This window comes from Neovison vison, chromosome 2, assembly GCF_020171115.1.
Source record: "Neovison vison isolate M4711 chromosome 2, ASM_NN_V1, whole genome shotgun sequence".
NCBI classification, from domain to species: Eukaryota; Metazoa; Chordata; class Mammalia; order Carnivora; family Mustelidae; genus Neogale; species Neogale vison.
The window spans coordinates 205,051,459-205,078,662 of NC_058092.1; the positions used below are offsets into that span (position 1 = coordinate 205,051,459).

General features: G+C 39.7%; 1 protein-coding gene and 1 non-coding gene across 4 annotated transcripts in view; one reads left to right on the forward strand and one right to left on the reverse strand.

The window, feature by feature from the left end:
* Positions 1-22,647, forward strand: part of PCGF5 (polycomb group ring finger 5) — a 124,540-nt gene extending 101,893 nt beyond the window's left edge. For 2 of the 3 annotated variants that reach the window (XM_044240089.1, XM_044240090.1), the window contains exons 8-10: positions 2,667-2,756; positions 10,804-10,863; positions 16,934-22,647. In XM_044240089.1, the coding sequence (XP_044096024.1) occupies positions 2,667-2,756; positions 10,804-10,863; positions 16,934-16,981 (198 nt within the window). In that variant the 3' untranslated portion in view covers positions 16,982-22,647. The remainder of the gene's footprint in view (positions 1-2,666; positions 2,757-10,803; positions 10,864-16,933) is intronic. The other variant, XM_044240091.1, reaches the window with a different exon arrangement.
* Positions 7,369-7,503, reverse strand: LOC122901430. The gene has a single exon (XR_006383485.1). It is a non-coding gene; the product is annotated as a U4 spliceosomal RNA (small nuclear RNA).
* Positions 22,648-27,204: the final 4,557 nt, after the last annotated feature.

A 27,204-nucleotide genomic window follows, 5' to 3' on the forward strand; every position in this document is an offset into this window, starting at 1 on the left:
CGCCTTGTCATTTTGTCCAGCTAAGAGTATATGAAGGAGCAAGTAAAATACTAAAAGGGTGGCAACAATCCCAGGAAAATATGCTTTAACCAAATCAGAAGAGATCCCAAATCATGAGGGGGGATTTCTCCCCCCTCACGATTGGGTGAGGGATCTCCTCTGATTGGGATCTCCTTTGATTGGGATCTCCCAATCTCTTCTGATTGGGATCTCTTCTGATTTGGGGATAAAAAGAGGTTCAAAAAGAAAGAAAGAAAAAAAGAGATTGAATTAAAAATTCAATCAAGAATTTAAAAAAGAATTAAGAAAAAAAAAGATTGAAGAGATTAGGATCTCTTCTGATTTGGGGATAAAAAGAGGTTCAAAAAAGAAAGAAAAAAAAAGAATTAAAAAAAAGAAAATGAATAAAGAAAAGTATAAAAAAGAAAAATATATATATATTAGATAATCTAGTTAAAAAACTTCAAAAAAGAAAAGGGTAAAAGTTATAAAAAATTTTAGCAGAAGAAGAGAAAAAAAATGAAAAAGAAAAAAATTAAATTAACTGCAAGACTAAAAAATCACAGGCAGAAAGCCATGAGTTCCGTGGTTTGTTTTCTCCTCCTCTGGAATTCTGCTGCTCTCTCCTTGGTATTGAAACTGCACTCCTTGGTAGGTGAACTTGGTCTTGCCTGGATTTCTTGTTGATCTTCTGGGGGAGGGGCCTGGTGTAGTGATTCTCAAGTGTCTTTGCCCCAGGCGGAATTACACCGCCCTTACCAGGGGCCGGGCTGAGTGATCTGCTCGGCTTTGCTTTCAGGAGCTTTTGTTCCCTGAGCGCTTTCCGTAGAGTTCCGGAGGACGGGAATACAAATGGCGGCCTCCTGGTCTCCGGCCCGGAGGAGCCGAGAGCCCGGGGCCCCGCTTCCCTGTGCGCCCTCAGCGAACAGCTCCTAGTAACTCGCGTCTGCCTAACCTCCGGCCGCGCTCCGAGCTCACCAAGCCTGTGACCGGTTCAAGGCAACTCCGAGCTGCGAGCTTACTGTCGGCTCTGCCTCTGCAGCCGCTTTCCCGTTCCAATAACCGCAAGCTCTGCGACACTCAGACACCCCCGATCCTTCTGTGACCCCGCGGGACCTGAGGTCACGCCGATCCCGTGTGGGCTTCGCCCCGGTTTAGCCTCCAGAGCGATGTCCCTCAGCGGAACAGACTTTTAAAAGTCCTGATTTTGTGCTCCGTTGCTCCGCCGCTTGCCGGGAGCTGGCCCCTCCCCCCGGGGTCTATCTTCCCTTCGCTTTGGATTCACTTCTCCTCCAGTCCTACCTTTCAGAAAGTGGTTGTTTTTCTGTTTCTAGAATTGCTGTTCTTCTTCTCTTCGATCTGCCGATGGATTTGCAGGTGTTTGCAATCTTTAGATAAGCTCTCTAGCTGATCTCCTGCTAGCTGAGGTAGTCTCAGCCTGCTACTTCTCTGCCATCTTGACTCAAGATAGTTTGGTTTTTAAATGACAACAGAAGCAGTTGTATCTAACTAGGAATTGCATCCTAAATCTCTTTACTACTTTGATTGTGAATTTATTTTACAGGCAAGGTTAAAAAAATAAAATTATCTATTTTGTCCTTTTAAAATATCTGAGAAACATTTTGAGGTCCATGCAAGTCAACATAAATCATCAAAATATCAATATAATTCAGCTAAAAATTTGTCTAATACAATTAGAATGCTACTCATTTTAGACTTAAAGTTCAAAACTCTCTAGTCTCTAACCAGACACAGAATTATTTAAAACCCATTTTTCTTCCCCTTCCCATACTTCAAACTCTTTATCAGTTTGCTTTTAATAGTAGAGAACTGAAATGTTTTATTTATAGGGACCTATGATAAATGTTTAACTATGCTTTGTTGAATTGGTAAATCATAGCCACAGTTCCTGGGGCCTTAAGGATTTGGGGTGTTGTTTTGTTCCTGCAGCTCTAGAGCAAAAGTGAGCTTTGGGAAGCTCATCCCTTTATGAAGTTCGATGCAAGGTGAGAAGAGGGTCCTGTAAGTATTATGCAAGTTACCAACCAAGCAAAACAGGCCAGAGAGCCCAAGAAGATAACAGCCTGTGGCATTGCTGGCCCTAACTGTTCCATCGACTTAGCTACAGGCAATTACCAGGAATTCTCAAATGCCTTGAAGTACCCGCAAATCTTACATCCAAACACTCATTCCTTTACCCTCTTTGACTACAAATTAATGAGGGGAAAGCAAGTCCTCTAAATCTTGAGAAGATGAAAACATTCTGAAAGGTGAATTCATAAGCCAAAGATGCTGTGAGGCCTCCACAATTCCTTCCCATTCTGTAAGAGACAATCACAGGAATAGGTCTAAACCTTTAAGGGTGCACAGAGACATGGACTGAGAAACCTTACACTGCATTTCAGAATCATGTGGGATAGACTTCAGGGACAGGCACGTGGGACAAGACAAGCACCGCTTCATGTTACTTATATCTGAATCGTTAATAATTATGAGATGGACCAGTGCTTTTAATAAAAATATTCAGTGTTCTTTTTAAATAACAGTTAACACTTTTATTTTGTTATATCTATTTGAATCTTTTTTGAAATTTGGGGAAAAGGTGTTAGACACTAATGAATTAAAAATTATTTATGTTAATGGATCTGTAACTGTTCTTTTTAAAGTTGGATGTGCTGTGCAATGGTGAAATTATGGGGAAGGATCATACTATGGAATTCATCTACATGACAAGATGGCGACTAAGAGGCGAAAACGTAAATTGCTTTTATATTTACCTATGTGTATATTTAGTTATATTGCCATTTTGCTACTCCTTATAAGCAGTATTATGTAGAAACAAACAAAAAAACCTAGTCTGCAAAGAGAAGAAACTGATTCCTTTTACTGTTTATCTCAGCTACTCCATGATAATTGGTCCTAAATACAAAGCCAAAATCTGTGTTAAATGTGGTTTTGTTATATTTATGGTGAATTAAAAAACTCCATCTAAATATGTTCTGCACTCCACTTACCTCAATACAGAAAAGATGACACTTAAATTTTTTTAAACCCCAATAAAATATGGGAACGTCTAACTATATGGAGTCAAGGGAGAAGTTTTGCCCTGATTAGTACGTTGTTTAATCGTTGATATTATTTTTTGGTTGTGCCAGAGGAAACAGATAGGGTAGAATCTAGGTAATCTTTTTTTCAGGTACCTCGTTTATGTGAAAGTATAAAATTTGACCAAAGGGTAAGTGAGTTTGCTGTGGTTTCTGATGTCAGAATTAGATTGTTGTGGCTTAGGCCCAAGGCAATATGAGAGAAATGATGTAAAAGGAGAAGACCTGAGAAAAATCCAAAACACCCAAAAGGAGAATTCTCTACTTTGAACTGTACCTTTGTTTAGGGTTAGTTAGAAGGTTCAAGCATATCTTATCTGAGTTATGTAGAACATTAATAGTAGAGAAATCCAAGGGACTAGGGATTATAAGGCTAATGTGTATCAGTGAGGAATGTGGTCCTAATGTTACTAAATTCTCTTCATAATCTGATTACATGAATACACATTGATTGAGATTGACTAGAAGGTTGTACTAGATGACTTCCAAGGTCCTCTCAGACATTAAGAGTCTGTGGTGTTTATGGTACAATATGTCCTACTTCTAAATTCTGCATAATTTTAATCTCTCTAGTAAGCTGGGTTTTATTACATTTTCTTATGAAAATGTAAATTAACTATAAAAAATACAAAATTAAGGAATATAACCCCTCTCAAAGACAATGCAGAATCTGAATATAATTAGGATTGTTCAAAAACCTATTTCTGTGGAATGTAAACATCTGTGGAATAGTTATAAAACCTCAAAAATCATTTTTGGGTGTTGTATTCAATGGGTAGGAAAATTGACTATGTTTTTCAGAAATATCTTGATATAACAATAAATAAAGCACCTAACTTCTGAAGTCAGTTTTTTATTTTCTGAATCCCACTTTGGTGAAGACTTCCTTGTGAGGCTGAATTCTCATGACCAGGAAGAAAAGATTCTGTTCTAGTACCGGTCACCAGCTAGTCATGTGCCAGGAAGAACACATTAGACCCTCTAAGCCTCATTTAAAAAAAAAAAAAAATCTAATTCTTTGTACTTGGTAAATGATTACCACCTTTCTAGGATATTTTATAGTTTTTTTAAATGGTTCTACATACATCACCCTCATCGAATCCTTCCAACCAAAATGTTTCAGGTACCAGGTGCAGATTACAGAGGTAGTCAGTTATCCCTTACCCAGCACTGTGGGGGCTTAGCTATTGTGATATCACATATAATATCATAATGTAATTTTAGTTTTCTTTGATAAGTCTTTGAGCATTTTATTATGTGTTAATGATTTTCAAGTGCTATGAATAGGTTTGCCTTAAGGTTGAAGAGATAGTGCTCACTTGTCTTTCTCACAGTCCCTTCCCAGAGGTCATCCACACTGCCAGATATTTTAAAGTCAAAGCATTAAAGTGCTAATTTGAATTGACTATCAATTAATTGACTATCATTAATTGACTATCAGTTAAATCAGTCTTTACTACAGTTGTGTTTCTGATTATACATATCTGATAGTTTAAATTCCTATGTTGTTTAAAGCATACTTTAATATAGGTTGGTTGGGAAAATGGTTCAGTAACTTATGATTTTTCATTCATGTAAAAACTAAACCAATAAATAGGAAAACTAGATATTATCTTTAGCACAGCAGTAATATATTAGTCCATTTTATTTTTTCAGTATGACAGAACTGTTTCTAACCTCAGGCTTTACAATCTCAGTAGTTCTAAGATTTGTAGTTCCATTTTTTCCAGTTTCTCAGACCAGAGTCCCTGAAGTCAGTCCTGATTGGTTTCTTTTTCTTTCATCTATCCTTAGCAAATTCTGTGACCTCTCCTATCAGAGTACCACGATCAGAGTCCAGTTTTGTCTCCCCCCTACCACGTCTGCCACTCTGGGCCATGCAGCTGTCACCATTCTCCAGAAGTTCTGTAAAAATCTCCCTGAGCCCCATGCTTCCTCTCCTGCCTCCACCCAGGGTCCCACTAGTGTCCTGGCCCAGCACAGCAGCCAGAGGGATCCCCTGAGAACAAATTAGAACATGTCACTTCTCTGCTCTCAACTCTCCAGGGACATCTCATACCATTCAGAAAAAAACCGAAGTCCTTCCAGGACCTATAGATACGGACCCCCACAATTTTCCCCAGACACCTCTGTGATCTTACTCTTTATTCTCTTTTGACTCAACACAGCCTAGCCCCACTCACTTCTGTTTCCTCTGACATGCTAGGCTTTCTCCTACCTCCCGAAGTACCCATGTGAATCATTTTCTTTACCTTCTTCGCCCAAGGAATTTGGCTTCTACATCTCCTTCTCAGTGAGGCCTCTGACTTTCCTTATAATAGTACAACCCCCACTCCCAATATGGCATTCTCCCAATCCATTTTATGTTTGATTGTTTTCTAGAGTATTTTTTTTCATACCATCTGGAACACTATGCCACTTATTTATGTTCATTGTTTGTCCCCCAACTCAAATGTAGTCTGAGGATAGGGATAATTATTTGTTCACTGTGGAGTCTCCAGTACCCAGAGCAGGGCCTAGTACCAATACTCAGTATCTGTTCAAAGAGTAAATTGAATGAGGGGCGCCTGGGTGGCTCAGTGGGTTAAAGCCTCTGCCTTCAGCTCAGGGTCCTGGGATCAAGCCCCATATCGGGTTCTCTGCTCAGCAGGGAGCCTGCTTCCTCCTCTCTCTCTCTGCCTACTTGTGATCTGTCAAATAAATAAATAAAGTCTTTAAAAAAAAAAAGAGTAAATTGAATGAAAAGTTTCTTTTATAATGTCATAGTTAATGCAAAATATATCCTAAAGATCATCTCATTTATTTGAATCTCCATTTCCCATTTGACTTCTGTTAATTTTAAATGTTTGCTAATGTTCCAACTAATTATGAATTATTATTATAATAATTGGTGAATTCTAACAGTTGGAATGAATGGACAAATTAGCAATAAAACAGTCATTTCATGATCAAGCCCCTTCTAGTGTATTTGATGCAGTCACGTCCCTCCCATCTCTACCCTCTGCTTCCAGCAGGATGCTAGGATGTCTGACAAGCTCACATGACTCTGCCTGTGGTTCTTGTACCTGGCTGTGCGTTGGCCTGGGGTCAGCTGATTACCAAAACTCATGACCACCATGGGGGCTTCTTTTGCTTCTTTCCAGTACTTTTTACATTAAACATTGGGATCCACTTAAGATTTACTTACTTATATGCACATACCTACAATGAGGCTAAGACTCTAACAAAAATTATTCTAAGATGTTTATGCCAAAAACGTAATTTATTAAGTAAGCCATACTTTATATATGTCAGTGTTTTGATTTGTCACCATTATCTGTGCATATGTATCCATACATCTATATGTACACACAGGTATGTACACACATGTACACATACACAGAAATAGGTACACACAGATATGTACACACATGTTCCTGGACATTCTATTTTGTTCTTCTGCACAAGTCTTATCCCTGCATATAACACAGTATGTATAGTTTTTATAAAAATCTGATCATACCCTGCTCCTAATTTAAAGCCCCTCGGTTGTCCATTTTCTTTGGGATAATTTTGAATAAAGTTCAAACTAATTAATAAGGCAAACAGGCCTTCTAATTTGCTTTACGATGTATATTCATATTTGTTACAGCTAAGCTCATTCTTTCAAAAATGGTGCTAATTTTACCCATTTATTTTTTCAGATGAACTTGAGAGTGGGATTATGATTGGCATTGGAATAAATTTTTAGGTTGATATGGCTGAAATTGGCATCTTTGCGGGGGTTTTTTAGTCTACTCAGTGCTGTGGGTGTTGGGGCAGGGGTGTTCTCCTCATGTGTTCTAGGCTCTCCTAGGTCTCTGAGTCAACCCTGTACTCCCTTCCCTCTTCACATGGGATGCTGCCTCTGCCCCCAGGGTCCTCTGTCTCAGGCAAGGCCACTCTGTTCCATCACCTCCTTACTTTGTCTGAGGTCTGGACTCCTAGGAAGAATCTTGGAGAATTCCACTTGGCCTCGGTTTCTTCAGAGCAACATCTCCCTGAGCAACACAGCATCTCCGCCTCTTTTCTCTTCTTTATCCTGGGGCAGTTCCACTGAAGGCTCAGCCTGTTCTCTGTAGTCCTTGTACTTTTGGGATTTTATCTTTAGGAATCAAACATCTGGTTAAACTTAGCTAACTCTTAGAGATTTTTCAGTTCATAATAACATTGATACCTGAAGGTATTATACTCAATTTTAGTATATGTGCTGCCGAAGCGAGCACATGAAGGTATTATACTCAAGATTGGTGTTCATCTTTCACTTATTAGTGGAAGAAAATGTACCTTTTCTTAAAACCAGTGCTTCTCAAACTTCAATTAGCAATAATCGCGCCTCAGATAAACCTCATTGGCTACGATACTGCCACTGCGCAAAGCTTCAAACTTCAATGTGAATAGAAATCCTCTGGGGATCTTGCTAAAACTCATATTTGACTCAGTAGGTCTGGGGTAGGGCCCAAGATTCTGCATTTCTAACAAGTTTCCAGGGAATGCCAGTGCATCTAATCTTTGGACCATCTTTTGAGTAATAGGGGTTTAGGAAACGTGATCCACGACTACTGTAGCTTCCACATCTGTAAATTGAGAGTGTAGAGTTACAGAATTAGATCTCAGTCTGGAAGGAACTTATCTAGACCAGTCATCAAGAATATATGAATGATCCTGTTCATAAGTATGTGCAGTATTCACATTTTTGAAACATGAATGGACTCACATGTACTGTTCTGCAACTTTTTTTTTCGACTTTTTGTTTCCCTCATTTGTTGATGTGTCATATGGAGAATCAACAAACTTGATACAATTCTTTTTAACAAGTTGATAGCGTTCCATTTGTGCAGCTGCAGCATAATCTGATTAACATGCTCCTTTGGTGGAAATTTGGTGGAAATTCAGACTTTTTCAAGTTTCTTAAACATTACAAGCAGTGCTAGATTCCAGCACATATATATATTCTCGCACATGTGCAAGCATATTTATTGGCTAGATTCCAGATATGGATTTACAATGGAGTGTGCATGTTTTAAATTTTGATACAGATTTCCTTCTTAAAAGATTTTAGCAGTGTATAATTCTACCAGTAATATATGTGAGTTCCCGTTTTCTGAAATCTTCACCAACATTGCACATGAATTTTGCATCAATTTTGTATTTCTTCTGTGAAGTTTCTTTTCCTATCCATCGCCTTGCTGTTTTTCCATTGTGTGATTGTCTTTTTCTAACTTCTAGGAGCTCTTTATACATTCTGGATTCTATAATCTTTGGTTATATATATTGTAACTGTTTCCTCCCAGTTGTGTTCTGCTTCTGCTTCCTAGTTCTTGGCTTTTTTTTTTTTCTTTAAGATTCTTTATTTGTTTGCTTGAGAGAGAGAGCATGAGTGAGGGGAGGGGCAGAGCAGACTCCCCTCTGAGCAGGGAGCTCCACACAGGGCCTGATCCCAGGACCCCAGGGATCATAACCTGAGCTGAAGGCAGATGCTTAACCAACTGAGCTATTCTGCTTCCTAGTTTCCACTCTTGGTTGGGTTTTTGTTGTTGTTGTTGTTGTTGTTTTATCCTTAAAATTTGGGTGTAATAATGCCTGTCTTGAAATTTTTTAGTAAGAATGAAATATTATAATAATAATCTGATTAACATGCTCCTTTGGTGGAAATTTGGTGGAAATTCAGACTTTTTCAAGTTTCTTAAACATTACAAGCAGTGCTAGATTCCAGCACATATATATATTCTCGCACATGTGCAAGCATATTTATTGGCTAGATTCCAGATATGGATTTACAATGGAGTGTGCATGTTTTAAATTTTGATACAGATTTCCTTCTTAAAAGATGTGGGGGCGCCTGGGTGGCTCAGTGGGTTAAAGCCTCTGCCTTCGGCTCAGGTCATGATCCCAGGGTTCTGGGATCGAGCCCCACGTCGGGCTCTCTGCTCCGCAGGGAACCTGCTTTCTCCCCTCTCTCTCTCTGCCTGCCTCTCTGCCTACTTGTGATTTCTCTCTGTCAAATAAATAAAATCTTTTAAAAAAATAAAATAAAAAATAAAGTACCTAGTGGAATGCCTGACACAGTAAATGTTATGAGTTTATGAATAGCTTATATATGTTGCATTTTGTTATTGTAATTCTCACCTAACTTCCTTTCCTCCCTGGGAGGTTACTATTCATATTTTTCCATTTGGCCTCAGTTTTCATCATGAACTCATGTTCTTCCTGCTCTCCTTTATCTAGGGTAAGTTGAGTACTAACTCTCAGTGCAGCCCCTCCTTCCCAGCTGATCCTGGTTGGTTTTGTCGCTTCTCACAACTTCCTGCCAGGACATACCCCAAGTTACCTCACCACATTTGTCTTGCTTTGCTTTATCTGCATTATTAAGCAATTCTAGAAAAAAACAAACATTCTCCTTGACTTGTAATCACTTAGTGAAATAGCCTCCTTCACCTTAACTCTTCACTCTTAAATGCTGTTCAGGACTTGCAAAGTCTGATAGGCCAGAGTGTGGGGACTCTTCAGAGAGAAAAGGGACAATTGGTAAGGATAGCAGTGCCGGGCCTGGCTTCCAGCATGTTGATGAGCCCTGTACAGAAAGTCCAGGACTCACTCCTGGAGAAAATGGCTAGTCTTTTTGGGGAAATGGAAAATTTCTAAAATTTTATTTAAAAGGCTACCAGTACATTTGTTTTAATCATTTCTTATGTTAACATTATTTCAAAGTCTACCTTTAAAAAGCTGCTTGCTTTAGGATGTTAGATTTTTCCTGGTTAATTTATACCTATTTTTTATGTATATTTTCCTATTTTGAAGTGGCATGCAATGTTAAATTCATATATACATAATTTTAAAGTATATATTTCATTGTTTATAATCATGTTACAATTAACTTAAAGTTCATGCTTAATAAGTATTTATTTAGCTCAACATTGAAAAATCAAGATTTGGGAATGATTTTTTTTTCTTTACTGTGAATGGTTAAACTGTTAAAAGTTAGTGGGTTTACAACTGAATCTACTCAGTAGTTTAAAATGTGTTCATTCATTGATTTACTCAATGAAACATTTTTTTGAGAAGCTGCTGTATGCCATTTCTGGCCCTTAGTTATTAAGACAGTGCATATGAATAAGATAAAGACACAAGGAGTTCATGTTCTCCGCTCTTAAAATAGATATGGAGACTAAAAATCTAATGTGAGCAATATAAAGAACCTAATCTAAAACAGAAAACGGACCCCTTACATGTTGGGGCAAACCGCATACCCCTTTCAGAGCTCTGAACTCTGAACAGTGTTGCTTTCACGGGTAGTAGAAGAGCGAGCTAAGAGAGATTAGTCACTGGAAGGGGTAGGAGAAGGAGGGTACCTCTCCTGGATTGAAGAGATGAGGATTTTCCCAGGAATTATTATCTGAAGAGGAGATGGAAACTATAGGCACCATTTTCATAAATACTTGCAGAATATTAACAAAACTGATATTTAGATACTCAAGTTGTCTCAGGCTACATTTTACCAGTCACTAAGTTATTAAAAATCTTAAAAAAAAAAAAAAAAAAACCTACCATAGTTTGGAAAGTGTTTACTTAAAATTATCATGTTGACTCATGTTTGACGTTAAAATAGTTGAAATAATCAGTTTTAAATATGTATCCAGTTGTGGATGCCTCTTATCTGATGAGTTCATCTCCTCCGCAGTTTCGGTGTCTGAACTGCTCAGCTTCGCAAGTCTGCTCTCAGGATGGCCCTTTGTATCAGGTAAGAGGCACTCACGACTGTACATATGCCCACCTGACGCCTGCCAAGGTGGTGATTGCTTTCTTCCCAAACCTGAGTTTCTAAGACCTGCAGCTTGGCAAAACCAGTATTTATCTGAGCTACAAAACTTCATTTTTCAATTTATGTCCCCAGAGTGTCCGATTATTTTAGTTCTCTTGCATTCATCTAATTAATTTCACTGAACTGAAAATGAAATTATAAGTGTTAAGGCCATTATTTATGAGAGTTTTAACAATTTATTAAATTATTTTTTATTTAAATTATTTCTTAATTTAAAAATCAGAAATTTTTAATAATTACTAGTTTCACCCCTTGAGAAATCTACTCCATGTTGGATCTCTGCTCCGTACCCAATACTTCTTTGCATAAATTTTCGTGTTTTTTTTTTAATCAGTCATTCACCCACAAATGAAAGATAAAATGCCAGATTAGGGAATCACTCTAAGGACAACAGTGCTGTGGAACTGTGAGTTTGCTTACTAGGCCCCGCCCTGTGTGCTCTCTCTGGGTTACCTCTTTTAATGAAGAAACGAAAGAGGACTAATTTTAAAATGCACTGAGAAAAACTTTCCTCCTATCCATTTTCCAGTTACCTAATAAAAGTACATTTTAACTGGGATGATAAATTTTAGTGATGCTTCTGCCTTGAACTAGAACTGATACATACCTGGTTTTTTGCTTTCACTCTTGGCACTGATGTCTATTTCCTTAAAGATGTTCATAAAATCTGACCTAAAATATTAGAGAACTGGAATAAGATCAGATTTTTTTAAATCCTCACAAATTCCCTTTTCTTTCTTCAACACTTCATTGTGGATTTTAGTCCTGTCATGGAGTTGAACTTACAATTAACAGGATATACCTTTAGCCAAAGTTCAATTAGAAATTTTCAGAGAAAAAGTTATCACTTATTTCAAGAAAACTTAATGTATATAGCTTTATACTATTTTAAAATTTAAAAAACTTTTAAGTTCCACAAAATGGACAGTTTTCTAGGAAACTACCAGTGGACCAAAATTTACCCATGAAGAAAGAAAATGTAAATCACTAAATCATAAAAGAAAATAATAATCCTTCCTCAAAGGATGTCTGAGTAGTTTTATGGTCATGTTCTCTCAAATTTTCAAGCAATAAATTATTCCAATTCTAAATTGTTTTAAATTGTTGAAAGAGGGGCACCTGGGTGGCTCAGCGGGTTAAGCCTCTGCCTTCCGCTCAGGTCCTAATCCCAGGGTCCTGGGATCAAGCCCCACATCAGGCTCTCTGCTCAGCAGGGAGCCTGCTTCCCCCCACAAACCCGCCCACCTGCCTCTCTGCCTATTTGTGATCTCTGTCTTCAAATAAATAAATAAATCTTTTAAAAAATTGTTGAAAGAGGTAGAATTCTTCCAAATTCATTTTATAAAAGTAACATAATCATGATACCAAAAACTGATGGAGAACCTCCAACTAGAAAATGAGTATCAATCTCATTTTGAATACAAATACAAAGATAATAAATAATACACTAAAATCATATACTAAAAGAATAACAAGACCAAATAGTATTATTACCAGAAATACAAGAATGGCTTAATATTGGGGGAGGGAAGTAATGTATGTTATATAGTAGAAACATATTTTATGCAGACAAACACACAGTCAAATCAAAACCATCAAGAGATACTAAAAAGGCATTTGATAAAATTCATTATTAAGTCCCAGTTTCTCCTACCAACTTATTTTGAAAATTTTCCAAAAAACAAAAGTTGAAATAATACAAAGGAATATCCTTTACTTTTGCTTAGATTTCTACTAATCAACATTTTGCTATATTTTCTGTCCCTTTTTTCCTTCTCTTCCTTTCTCATCTTATTAATCTCTTTATAATTCTGTTGTTTCTTTGTGAAGCCGTCTGAAAGTAAATTGCAAGTATCATGACAGTAACCACTAAATATTTCAGCATGGATTTTCTAAGGTCAAAAACTTCCTCATCAATAACCAAAATACCACTTCACACACAAGAAATTTAAATCGTATATGAGATACTATAGAGATGTCTTTTCTCCCCCATAATTAAATTATGGAGTTAGATGTAGTTCCAAGCACACTTTTACCAGATTCTTGTTTAACTTAACACAATCAGTCATTCTGATGTTCATCAGGAAGTATCAACTAGTGCTTCTGGTCAGTCACATTTTTCAGTGAGTAATCAGGGGGCACGTGCATTGCCACATGCTAAAATGTGTCTTAAAGCTGAAGTCACTAAAATAGGTACTGACTTAAACACAGACATACAAATCAAAAGAATGGCTCAGGAACAGGCTGTCTGATAATGTATGAGTCTATAAAGAGTATTTCAAGTTAGCGGAATTAAAAATGATTCATTTAGCAAATACCAATTGAGCACTTAAGTGCACTGGGCAGTCTTTTAGGTTCTGGGGACACAGATGTAAAAAATGAGCAAAATTCTTCCTCATAGAGCTTATGCTCTAATGATGGTAACAGATGAAAAATAAATGAATACAGTTTGTAGTGTAAAAACATAAATAGAGTATTTTAGATAAAGGGAAGACCTCTTTGAAGTGGTGATTCTTAATCAAAAGGAAGTGAGAGAACTAGCCCATGTGTGTATCTGGGGTAGGGTGCTTCAGAAGAAGGGAACACAGTGGGAAGACCTGTAGGAGTGGTTATATCTGGTTGCTTGAGGGTTGCAAGGAGGCCAGTGAGGCAGGAGCAGAGACAGCAGTTGGCTGTTGGCAGGAGTAATCAGTGAACTCAGAGTATAGATGGCGGGGGCGGGGGGGGGGAGTGTGATCTAGGTTTGTTTCCAATAAATTTTACTGCGACCTTTGGTGACAGGGATGGAGATGTAGTCCATACCTCATGTTACAGGAGATTCTCACGACTTAAGTGGTAAATATTAAAACTGATACCATCAAAGATCAGGAAGAAGTATAGTTGAGTAATGTCAGAGTAGAGACAGCCTTTCTCATTGTACATGTAAGGGGAAACAAAGACAAACCAAGTTGACTGTTAATATTGAAAAGTACACGGCATGGAGTACCAGGTGGTGGGTATTATAGAGGGCACAGCTTGCATGGAGCACTGGGTGTGGTGAAAAAATAATGAATACTGTTTTTCTGAAAATAAATAAATTGGAAAAAAAAAAAGATATAAACCATAAGAAAAAAAAAGAAAAGTACACGGCAAAAATACCATAACTGAGGAAACATTTGCAATGTATGACAGAAAGTTTTAATGTCTTTAATACATGAAGAATTCATATAAATCTATAAGACAAAGTTTACCTTTCCTTAGAAAAATGAACAAAAAAAAATAAAACAAAACAAAATGAACAAAAGACATGCTTAGGAAAGTCACAAAAGAAACAAAACTGACTAATCAGCATACTAAAATGGTTAATTTCTTTAGAAGAAATAAAATAATATTTTATGCTTAAATTGCCATATTAGGAGGGAAGAAAATATAGTACTCATTATTGGTGAGGCCATTGAAGAAAGCACTCATATATCTTTTGGAAATGTAAAGATAGAATAACTTTCTTGAAGCCTAGTGTGACAGTATTTATCAAAAAGCCTAAAAAATGTGAGTGCTGTTTGAACTAGCAGCAGTGGAACTAGCAGTTCCACTTCTAGGAACCAGTCCTGATCATTGGGTCAAGATTAATTTATAATCACACACACAAAAAAAGGAATAAACTAAAACATATAACAAAAGATTTATTGATAACTTTTAATTCTTTTATAGAAAAGCATTATAGTCATCCTTTAGAAATATCATGGGATATTAAATACGTGGGATATTAAATAGTGTAGAAGTCATGGAATTTTTTAATGGAAATTACAATTTTACGTGGAAAAAATTATTTTCCAAACAATATGTGTGGCATGGTTACAGTCTTATAGACAAAAAGGCTAGAAGGATATACACTAAAATAATTATGGTAGTTATCTTTGAATGTTGGTATGGTTAAATGATTTTGCTTTTTTCTTGGTGCTTTTCTGTATTTTCCAAATCTGTCACGTTTACTTTTATGATAAAGATTTTTTAAGAAAAGCAGCACATCAGTGAAGGTCAGCATTATTTTCTAAAGTTATCACATTTGAAATATATACTGTGGAAGTGTCTATTTTTTATTTTAGGACATGATGAGACTGAGGACTAGCAACTCTACAAGTGGGTCTGTTCAGGACACTCACTGAACACTAGGGGTTGACGTGCCATATTTCATGATAGTACGTGCAGTGCCATTTTACTACAGAAAGCAAACTGAAATACAAATAGAACAAGTATGTCTTAACAGTTCCCAGCATTTTAAAACTTTTCAGTAAGATTAAACTTCATGTGTCTTCATAGAACCAAACACAAATGGTTACTTGGAGAACAAAACCAGCTGGTTTTCAGCGAAAACCAGAAGATCCTGACCACAGACAGCTGAGGCATTTTACTTCCCTCTCTACCTTTATCCCAGTAGAATCAATGATGGATTCTTCTATATATTATGAAGGGATTCTAGAACGAGTGGCTTAATTATTTGCCAAAAGTATGCGATTCAACAGTCCATATTGGAGAGCACAGCCAGGAAGATAGTTGTGACAGGGGGCAAGCTGCCTCTTGGGCCAGGGAGAATGGGAAGTATCCAAGTTAGGGTAGGATGCCTGGGCAGCAGTCTCCACATCTGGCTGAGCTTCAGAAAACCCAGGGAGTTTTTTTTATAAAATGCAGATTCCTGTGCCTCTCCCAGACACTCTCATTTAGAAGGAACAAATTCTAAGTAAAAACAAGTAAACAAAATTTAAATCAAAATAGATTTAGACCATGGAAATCTTGAGAGACTGTGACTTTTATGCCAGCCCTTAGGACTGGCGTTGGCATCACCTAATGTCCTCAGCTGGAAAGGGCAAGACCTAGAAATTTTCATTCCCATCCTGAGCTGAATGGGAAAAGACTCCAATGACGAGTCTTCTCAGTATATAACATAGCTAAGATCAGTACAGAAATGGTCATTTTTAAGGATTATAGAACCTTGGTTCATCTCTCTCACATGTATGAAAAAGTACACAATTTTCTTTCCTAGAGATTTATGTTCACCTACACGGAGATGAAGGGGAACCATCAGTGACAGTCTCCACACTGTCTTGGTTTTATAGAAGTTGCGCCTCAAAATTGCATTTAAAAGGGACTCTGCAGCTTTCAGAAAAAGGAAAACCATTGGTTCTCCAGACCTTTCTGACTCTGATGTTTAGGTTCTAAATGAGAGTCAAATCGCGGGACAAATACAGAGGTGGCTGTGTGGCACGTGCCTCTCGCATGCAGGAGGCATGTCCGTCTCTAGTGTGGTGATGTAGGACACCTTTTCCAGAGTCAGAACAACTAAGGACCACCTGAACCTTTCTTTCAATTATAGAAGAGTCCGCAGTGAATATAGTTGTATCAACTAACTGTTGAGAGGAGGTAGCAACCTAATGTTCTATAGAACACCTACTTGTTTTTCAGCATTTTTTTAAGGACCATTAAAGTTTAAATGTTAAAAAGAAAAAGGTGTCAAACTTAACTTTTAAAAAATGTGATTCATGAAAACTGTCCCAGTTTCACTGATTCATAGCAAGAGGTCTGTTACCTCTTGTGACTCAGTGGGCTGCCACAGACAGCAGCTCTGGGTGGAATCCAGCCCCACCTGGTTAACGATGGATGGAATGAATGTCTTTATGCAGAGCCCTGAACCTTCAGTCCTCCCCTGGCCCTCGCTAAGTGTTACATTAGTAATGGTCACATACCCAGCTGGTGTGATATCAGTGAGACTTTGAACTTGACCTTTGTTACATAGAGTACAGAAAACTTCACTGATTCGGGGGGCGGGGGGGGAAGGCAACTTAAAAATAATTTTAAAGGTAACTAGTCTTCATTTAATTGTCATAATCACTAGTACCAGGAAATATTGCAATGTAGAATGCTGCATTCTAAAAATCTTTTATATATAATCTTTATTGCTTTCAGGTAAACACAGTCTCATTCATCATCCTGTTATCCTGTTTTTATTTTGTAGTCCTACCCCATGGTATTGCAGTATCGACCAAGAATTGATTTCGGTTAGACCAAGGGGCCTCGATCCCCCCGAGATGAATCCTGCACTTTGTTTACTCATCAACAGATCGCACAGTGAACGGTGTGTGGACAAGAGGGACACAACCAGATTTTCAGCATGCAAATAAGGCCATTTGTCTGTCTCTAAATTGTCAGTTACATTTATGTTGTTTCTATTAAGAGTGAACCAAGTGCCATTCTGCTACTGAACCACCCGCATAAGGTATCTTTGCCGTCTCACGGTGTCCAGTACGGCCAGGGTTGGCATCAGCTAGTTGTGCAGCCACGGTCCAGCCTCCCACGTAGCTTGCTTGCCTGTTCCCAGACTGTCCTGATGTTTGATTACACTAGTACTATGACTCTGTGTGGTGTTGCAGTGTTCACATACTTAATATTTTATTAACTTTTGTTTAGAGTACTGTACAAGAAATAATTACTGTCTCTTGAAGTTTTTTTGTAAGGAAAAGTACTTAGAAGAATGGTTTTGGAGCCACTGTCCTGTTCTCAGTAAGCTTTTTGTGTGTGAAATAGTTCACTCTTGAGTGTGCAAGTCTTTGGGGAAGAATGCCAATCATTCTTATCATTAGAGCACATGATAGTGGTAGACCTTTTCAGTCCTCCAGCTGTGTAGTCTGCCAGTTGCACAAGGAGAGCAGCTTAGCCCTCAGGATGGAAAATGGGAGGGACTTCGTGGAGACCTGAGGTTGGATTCACAACCATTCAAGACGTTGACAACTGGTCACATTTACTCTAACAAAATTAATGCATCAGTAAGGTCAAACTTTCATAATGCCTTATGAAAAGCAGGTGCTGCTTCATGAAACGTCACTGTGTATAGCCTGTTTTATGTGTGCATCATTATATTGTGGCTCCCATTTAATGAGTGCAGTGTCTCTCTTTTTAAGTTGGCCTTAGGTATGTGTCATTGTGGCATGCAGAGGGTTAGGATGATTTTAAATATTAGGACTTTTAGAGCAGATAACATTAGCTATTTTATGGATTTCAGAAGTCTCAAGGCAATTACCAATCAAAACTGTTAGTTACCTATCACATTTCCAAACCATATGCGTAAAATAGAATAAATGCTGTGTAGTAGGTAAATATGCTAACCGAAATTAATGGTTTGAGGATACTTCATTTTAGATCCTGTAGTAATCAGGGGGAAACGGGATTCTGGTTTTTTACGTAAATTCTTTAAGTTCAGAGCTGTGATAATGTCCTTGATTTTGCAGTTTTGTTAAGTCTTCCATTCATTTTGAGATTAGTCTGCAAGTCAAAGAAAGTCTTGTTACCTTAAATTATATGAAGAACTTCATTTTAAACCTTTTAAAATTTACAGTTGTTTTCAAAAAACTTCTTTGGAAATCAAGTTTTATTAATTGCTTCAAAATAAACAAGTTAACCTCTAAAACTTAAGAAAAATCTTGAAAGTTAGGAAAACTCTTTTAGAAATCTGATATGAGCACAATCTGTGTGTTACACACATAGTTTTTATACTGTATACATTATAGATGTGCTACATTTTCCAGTAAAATGTATCACGGATTAATGCCTTTTGAATCTCAAATGCTTCTTGTAACATTGTACAACTCTAAAAAACATACAAAATACAGCTAAATCTTGATATATTTCACAACATAAAAGGCTGAAACTTCATAATTATCTCTTCCATGTGTCTTTGTTTCAAGTTAGAGAGTCTGTATTAAAGTCTTCTATTGTTTTTGTTTTGACTTTTGTGACAAAGGTTATGGCAATGCTCTCTGAATTTCATTTTTTTAGATTGTGTTTGTGCCTGGAAGGACTCACAAGCAGAATTTGAAAGGCAGATTTTTATTAACGCTTTAAAAATGGTTAGGTTACACTCAACCAAGAACGGAATTTACTCTCTGCTACAGAAATTATTTTGCTTTGCTATGAAATCCAGTTCCCTGACATCTCTAAGAAATTTTAAAATCGCAGTGATTAAAATGGTGTTTTACATATGGAAATTAACTCAAAATGGATTGAGAGTGCATTTTAAAAACCACAAATGAGACCTGCATGTGATTGGGTCTCCAGCCAAAGTTACAGCCTTAAATCAGTTTTGTATACCTGAAATCTTTCAATCTGGCCTGTTGCTGCCTCATCTCATGTAATTTCACTCTTTTCCAAGGAAATACATAGGAAGCAATTATGGGATTGAGAATAGTTTTATATAAAACTCCGTTATTCCATGTTAACCTGTTAACATTTTCACTGAAATGCAATGGAATATGTGCCAAAACATGTGAAAGAAAACCTTAAGTAAAGAAAGGTATCAGTTACGAGTTAGGGAAAGGTACTCATTTTGTGATGGTCCTGAGTAATACAATGTTACTATTAAGGACCATAGACTTCTTCAACCGACTTCTTTTGGTATATTCAAATATGATTTTCTAAGTATGGGACCACTATCATGTCTAGCAATACACTAATTATCCCCTAAGTCAGATTGTGGAATTTGTAAGAAACTAGGTACAGAAAAAAATATATAGGCAACTTCTGTGGTTAGTTTTATCAGCTTAGGGTACTAATAAAAGTCTTTATATAAATAACCTGTAGAAATAATCATTTGAATCCACAAAATTGGGGAATCAGGTTAAAATTTTTTAATCTATTGTTTCTTAAGCAAAGAACTGAGAGAACTTTACTTCCATAAAAGATTTTACCACCTGTTTTCTCTGCCTTAGATATCAGAGATGTAAGAGGGTCAAGGAACCCAGGGTATAAAGAAGGACTGTGACCTATAGATCCCACTTTATTAATGGTCATCACATCCATTAATAAGAGAATCAGAATATAGCCTTTTCTCTAGATTAACAAAGCACTTTTAAGAAGTATTAAAAAATGAACTAAAGGGCTTATTGATGAGGTAATATAAGGTCTTTCAGTCTGGGGTGCAGGTACCTTGGGTAATATCTTTTAATTACTTTTCTAAAAGTGTATTATTTCTTTATTCATTGGAAATATGTCCCATACGAATATGCCATGTTTTATAAATGTAATGAGTTTGCTCAACTACATTATACACTCCAATTTAATCTAAATTTAAATGACTCTCTAAGGGGGGGGGTGTTATATAATTTTGTGAGCTGTTTAGCTTTACTGAAATCTTTAAGAGAAAGTGCCTCATTGCTAAAGTGCATTTCTGTTTAGATTTGTTGCATAAACTTTGAGTTATCTGTACCTGTCTCTTATGAATGGTTTTGTATCTAACTAGGCACTAAAGTTAAAGTAATCTCTTTTTGAAAGATTTTCATAAGAAATAGAGATCACCAAAGACATTCTACTTTTCATTAATAACCATGGTAAGAGAGACAGTTTTAACAGTTTGGAGGTTGGAACTTTTTAGGTTGCAGTTTAATTTTATATAGTTAGTAACTCAATAACCTTGAGTAACTACTAAAATATCACCAAAGAAAGGCTTTAAACTGAATTTTTGTGATGAGATCAATCAAATGTGGGTTTTTCTTGCAATAATCAGAGCACACTTCCTTTCAAATATGTCCCTCGTTTTTCCAGCATCACTTGATAGGTCTTGGGAAATCCTCAAAGGTGAGAAAGAGATGAAACGCCACAACTGGCTCCCCCTGGATGCAAGGGGGAGAAATGCATCCTTTGAAAAGAAAACTAAAATGGAAAATTTAAACTCTAATTTGAGAAGCTCTTTAATCCATTTCATGGAGGCCATATAAACTAAAACTAGGTTTATTTAGTTCCTGGGTTCTTAATAACAGAAGAAATTTTACTAAAGGCAGACTTTAGTAGAAGTGCTGACCATGCTGCTTACATGTATAGAAAAATAGTACATTCTATTAGATTTCCATAAGTAAATGCTTTTTTTGTATCCAAAAGCAAATTTTTCATAAAAGCCTATTATTTTTTAAAGTAACCCTTTGTCCTGTTTCTCAGTGATTACTTTATTGTGATTAGAATTTAGCCGCACAGCCCAGCTTGGCACAGTGGGTCCCAGATCGAGAGCATATGCATCAAGGAAGCATTGCCACCCCCCCACCCCCACCCCCATTTTCCTTGTGAGCGGACACCGGGGCCACCTTGAAGGTACAGCTCACACGGTTCAGTCTCTCTGATCGGCCACTAGACAGACCTCCTTGGAGACACTCTGTTACACACTCTGGCTTATCATAATGAATCTTCCAACAGGCTAAGCCTTAAGACCAGTAAGACTTTGGTTATAGGAATTGCAAAAAATGAAGGAGTTCGTCATAACTTTAATGTTTGGGATGAGAAAACATGAAAATGCTCTTAATACTTTATATCCCTGCCCTAAGGCACGTAACATGTCTGCCAGATCTGGTCTGTGAAAACCTGAAAAATATTAAATATACTAGAGACTCAGAAACCCTTTTGAAAGCACAAAATAACCAGCCAATTCTGGATTTACTTGATATACCTAGTATCGTGTGTAGTATTTTGATGGAAAAACGTCAGATTGAAAGTTCATTAAAATGCACTTAAATACAAGATGTTTATGGTTTTTTCTTAAAGCAAAGACATTTTCCCAGTAATTTGAAATTATTCTCTTCCTCATGTAATGTAGTCTTCACAAATAGTATGTTTACTCACTATCCTTACTGTATTTGCAAATAGAATTAAAATGCTTAAGCACTTCCTTTTCAGAAAGTTATGAAATTAAGCTTAAATATAATTTATTTTAAATGCTCATTCAAATATGTATACTCATTATGCCCCTTTTTCTAGGATTCAATACTGAGACCTTCAGAAATACCCTTTAGTTTTAATTCTCTTCAAATAGAGAATCAAATGAAACAGAGGTGTTAAAATACTGGGTCTAGTTTTCTTTCACCTTTTAGAGCTTTGTGGAGTAAGAAACTAATCTAGAACAAATGAAGAGTAAATATTTCTGGGCAATGTAGAGCTAGAAAACAGATCGTCTATCCCTAGACTTCCCCTCCGTCCACTGGAACAGGCAGAAGTTCTACATGTTAGAAATGTCATGGGATCAGCCTACCATTTTGGGGGGGTCGGTTTTCTTTTGCTGTATTTTTTAGAATGGGGATGGGGGCCTAAGTGTCCTTATGAAGCTGTGGCCCAGGATAAGAGCTTGTGGGAGAGCGCCAGTGTCCGCGGCCTTCCCACATCTGGCAACACAACAGCAAGCACCAGTTTTTAATAGAGTAGCCCTCATGTGACAGAACCATCCTAGAATATATTGTACAGTTATGTTGCTAATTTTCCTTTGAAATATAAGATATTTTAAGCTTTTTTTGTCAAAAGTGGTAACATCTTAATACAGATAAAAACCTTTTTGTGGTTGTAAGATTTAGCTTATAAATCATTCAAATTGAAGTGAAAGATTACCAGGTCATTGTTAATGACTTAGTCTATTAAGAATATATGTATTTTTGTAAAGGAAAAGCACTTGTAGATATTTAATCAGTACAAGATATATGTCTGTTTTGCAGAAATAAAATGCTGCTTAGAGATTCTCTTTAAATATTTTTTATTTTTGTGCTCAAATGTATTTTCTGTTGATCTATGGAATGTTCTGTATAAAAAAGGTGTATGGTTGTACTGTTGGGCTAGATTCTTTTGTTTTTTAAAATCTGGACTTAGCCAAGTATATTTGACCATGTTAAAAATAGTATCTTTGTTATTAAATTTTTGATTGCATAATTTATTGTTGTCTGTCATCCTTAATGTTAGTTGTAGATTGCAGCCTCTATTAATTTCTACCATATCAAATTTCATTAAAATCTGATTAATATGTGAGAGCATAGATATGCTTTCAAGATTCTTGAGTTGTTTAGTTTTGTTCTATTTTGTTTTTTGTTTTGGTTTTTTTTAAAGATTTTATTTATTCCTGAGCTGTTTAGTTTTAAGACAATGGGTATACTTGAGGTCTGCACACACACACTTTAGAACAGTTTATTTTGTTAGCTCAATCAAATCTAAATAACCCTTTGAAAGTGACGGAGTATCAAAGAAGGGCCCAAGTGAACTGAAAGACACACTGCTTGCTTCAGCCAGTTAGGGAATAGTTCAGTTTCATTAAAACCCCCCCACGTGTTCTTGCCCTGGGAGCTCTGACTGAGGGGAAGGCAGGCATCCCAGCCAGGAAGGCTGCGGTGACTCAGCTCTTCCCCTCTCACTGCCCCTCTGATGCCGAGCGCTGGCTGATGTTAGCGGCTAGAAACCCCAGGCCTTGGAGTGAGATGTGGAAAGTAGCATCCTCTGAGCACAGTTTGACTCCTCCCTCCTTTCAGCTTCACCTCCTTCAAGGCCAAGTTGCAGAAGGGGAAATGACACAAGGAAAGGACGGTGCAGGGAAAGTGCGGGGAAAGGCAGCACACTTTACCTCGGTCCCATGGCGCTTGCTGGCTGGCCAGGGACTCTGTCACACGGCCTCCCCTACTGAGGTGCAGGCCTCAGGGAAAGCTCTGTTGCCCCGAGGAGAAGAGAAAACAGGTTTGTGACCTGCTGAGCAGTTTCTGCCCAACTGCCACTTGAGAAAAGGGGTTACAGTGTCTGGGTTCTTAGAAGCATTTTGTCAACACAGGCTCCGGTGCTGATCTTTTCACTAGAGAGGACTGGGGGGATCTTGGGCTCAGAGGCTGAGAAGTGGGAGCGGCTTTGGGGCTTTGGCTTTCTGTGCGGGCAGGGGGTTTGCAGGCAGTATTCTGCTGGAAGCCACAGAGAACCCTGCCAGACACCTAAGCCCCTGCTGTGGAGTTTGGGGTGCCAGTCATCTCCACACAGTCAAGTGGAGAACCATGTCCAGAAAAGAAACCGTCCGCACACAGCACCAGCTCCTACAGCCCAAAGCCCTACTCCTCCCACCGGACCGCTCAGATCCTAGCAACCCAAGCAGGCGCATCCAGACTCTCCCTTCTCATCGCTCCTCGCCGCAAGTGCCGGAACGGAGGTTTGTCCTCCCATGGAGAGCCTGAGCTTGGGGAGGGATGCGGACAGCCGTCCTGTGATATCCACACCCTCACACAACCCATCTGCATCTTAACTGGCACCCAGCAAACCACAGGCCGCGGATCCAGATTGTAGGGAGAAGGGGAGGCCGACAACAGTCGCCAGGTGTCCCTCCCCTGCACGTGAGGACAGTCTTACTGGATTTGGGCCCCACCCTCGCGACCTCATCCAACTTCATCGCCTCTTTAAGGCCCTAGCTCAAGTCAGGGTCTAAGGTACTGGGGTCTAGGGCTTCAACCTAACAAATTTGGGGAAACACCCTTCAGTTCATAACAGCCACCGGGTGCCCGTAAACCGGGGTTTAAATTCAAGGGCGTTCTGTTGTGTCACTCCCAGCAGTTTACTTAACCCGGCTGAGTCTCCATGTCCTCGTGGTAAAGATGGTAAAGCAGAACAGTAACAACTCACCCCACGGGCTCGAGGGGGAATGAGATGCCCCAGGACGCGCTCAGAGCAGGACTGGGGGAAACAGGAAGGCGTAGCACCATGTTTCTTCTCCAACTGCTGGTCACAGGTGGACCCAGTGTTGCACCACTGTTCTCCCCGACTTGCTGGGAGCCAAAAGGTGGTCAGAGAACTCAAACCTTGCTCACCGCACACTGTTCCCATCACAGCGGCTCACAGAACTCACTCCCAACCAACGCGCTCATGCAGAGAGGGCCCAGCCCGGGGTCAGCACGTGGCAGGCACTGGATAGGGTCTTCCCTCTCTTTCACCCCCATTTAATCAGCAGGATAAACTTATTTTAGCCCCCATTTTAGTGATGTGGATGTAAGTCTAAATAATCCCCAGAATATACCTGGGTGTCTAACACAGGCCTTTCTTGGTCCAAAGGTGATCCTGTGGGTCTGAGAGTTCAGGCATCTAAAGATCATGCTCAGGCCCTCCGGGCCCCTCCTGGACGGCTCACAAGCCAGCATGTGCCTGAAAGGACAGCATGCCTGCTAGTCCTGGAGTCTGCACACTGTTTGGAGCACCTGCTGTATTCTGAGCTGGCACTTTGCTGGGCTCGGGATGTCGGCAGTCAGCCAAACAGATGGCCACCCCAATCTCTAGGAAGCTCAGGTCATCCTATCTCTAGGAAGAGATAGACATTGAACAAACACAGTAAATACATAATAAAAAGAGTGTTAAGGAAGCATATAAGAATGGGAGGTCCAGAACTTTCTGAGAAGATGATGCTTAAGCCACGACCTGAAAGAGAAGCCAGAGCGAGCCAGACGAAGGACAAGGGGAAGCATATTCCTGAGGGCAAGAACGAGCGTGGAGACCTCCATGCAGCCCAGGCGTCTGCAGGGAGCTGGTGTGGCCAGCGAGGAGTGACAAAGGCAGAGAGCAACGGGAGCGCGTTCTGGAGAAGGCGCAGAGGTCGGGTCCTATAGATAGTTTTCGGTCCTGTGAGAATCTTGTATTTTACTCAGAGCATGATAGGAAGATTTTAAACAGGGGACTGATATCTCTTTTATATTTTAAAATTGTCACTCTGGGAGCTTTGCAGAGACTAGGCCATTAGAGGGCTAGGGCCTAAAACAAACGGAAACAGGTTAAAGCCTAGAGCAGGTAAGAAAAACCCAAGAGACCCAGGCCAGTGTCGGTGCCCCTCAAGGTGAACTTACGCTGCTGTGGAGAAAAGGTTCCCCATACACATCAGCCGCAGCCCAGCCCCAGCGGGCCCAAGTTCAGTGTAGCCCAAATTTCATGGGTGAAGCTGTAGATGGGGGTGGGGAACGCAGACCAAGAGGGTGGGAAGAAGCTGTGAACCAGAGAGCAGGAGCCACACCCGAGCTCCCACTCCGCCTTAGGGAACCCTCAGTGGGCAGGTGACGGGAGCAGGGGCAGGGAGGGGAGCCTGTTTGGAGCGAGTAGGAGCAAGGATCCTGAAAAGCCTTAACCACCAGTCCAGTCCAGGGCCGTCACCAGAGCTCCCATGGGACCCGCCCCTGCCAAGGCCCCAGCCTTGCCCAGTGAGGCCCCTCCTCCATCCTGGAGGCCCAGCCCCCAAACCTGCTCAGAGGCCTTGCTCAGGAGCACCCCCCATCCTCCCTCTCCAGGGCTGGTTCTGCATGCCCTCTCCCCCAGGCCTTACTCAGCCCTGTCCTGTCCCAGGCGTCAGGGGGTTGGGGGAAGGAAACACACAGCCCAATGCCAGCGCGGGTTCCCCTGGTTACCTCAGAGGTCAGTGAGACCCTGAAGCAAATGCAACATTCAAGGAGAACTCACAAGATGTCATTAAAACACCTACTTCTTTGTGTTGTTCCCAGTCCCCTTCCACTGGGCGAAAACGTCAGCCATCCCCACAACTTGCTCCGTGCACTTTAAGTCACAAGACACGCTTTCAATTCAGAAGTCAGAAGGGCCACCAGTCCGTTCGCCAACACGTCACTCTTCATTGCAGGAGGACTTCCCTACTCCTCAGCGGGGCCTGGTAAAGGTTTACCTTCCTTCCAAAAACAGAGGGTGGGGGGTTTCTCTCCTTCCCTCCTCCTCTGGGGTTTTGGTGCCCAGTCTGGAAGCGGGAAACCCAGCAGAGCCAAGCAGGTTGGAAGTGGGCTCCCAGCAGTCCGGGCCTAGCATTTCAAGCTTCCTCTCCCGGTCTGTCATGCCTGGATTTCAGTGGGCTGTTGGCAGACACGCTCACCTTCTCTTCCAGCCAGCTCTCACCTTCCACAGGAGCTGGTCTTGGGCAGGATCCCTTGTTAGCGGCTCCTCGAGCAGGCTCCTAGCTCAGGTTCCTCAGAGAGTCCCAAACAGACAGGTAACACTGCCCCGTTGACGAACAGGAGTCCGTGTTTCTTAGCCTGGCAGTAACTCACACTCACTCTCTCTCTCTCTCACCCATCCTGATGCCTTAGGACCGAGAGATGCACCTTCTGGGCTTCAGTTCCCTCTGTCTGTGTTGACGCCGGACACCATGCCCCCACAGCCACAGTAACACACAGTGAGCCTTCTGGGGTGCTGGGACACCTCACCCTCACTGGACCTGGGTGGATGGGACAGTGCCCTCCACCTCACCAACTTGAATGCGGTTCACAGCCCAGCTTACTCCCTAGGAAACCGCTCTGTAAATCCTCCCTCCTTAACTCCTGCAGCATATGAAGGATGGCCCACCAGGTAACTAGAAACCTCAGACCATTTATGATCACTAGTTATGAGCAGAGTCTTCCTTCTACCTTCCTTCCACTTCATGCCCTTCATGTCCAATGGAACAGAGGCTGTCCAGGCTCCCAGGAGAAGACGGTTCTCTCCATG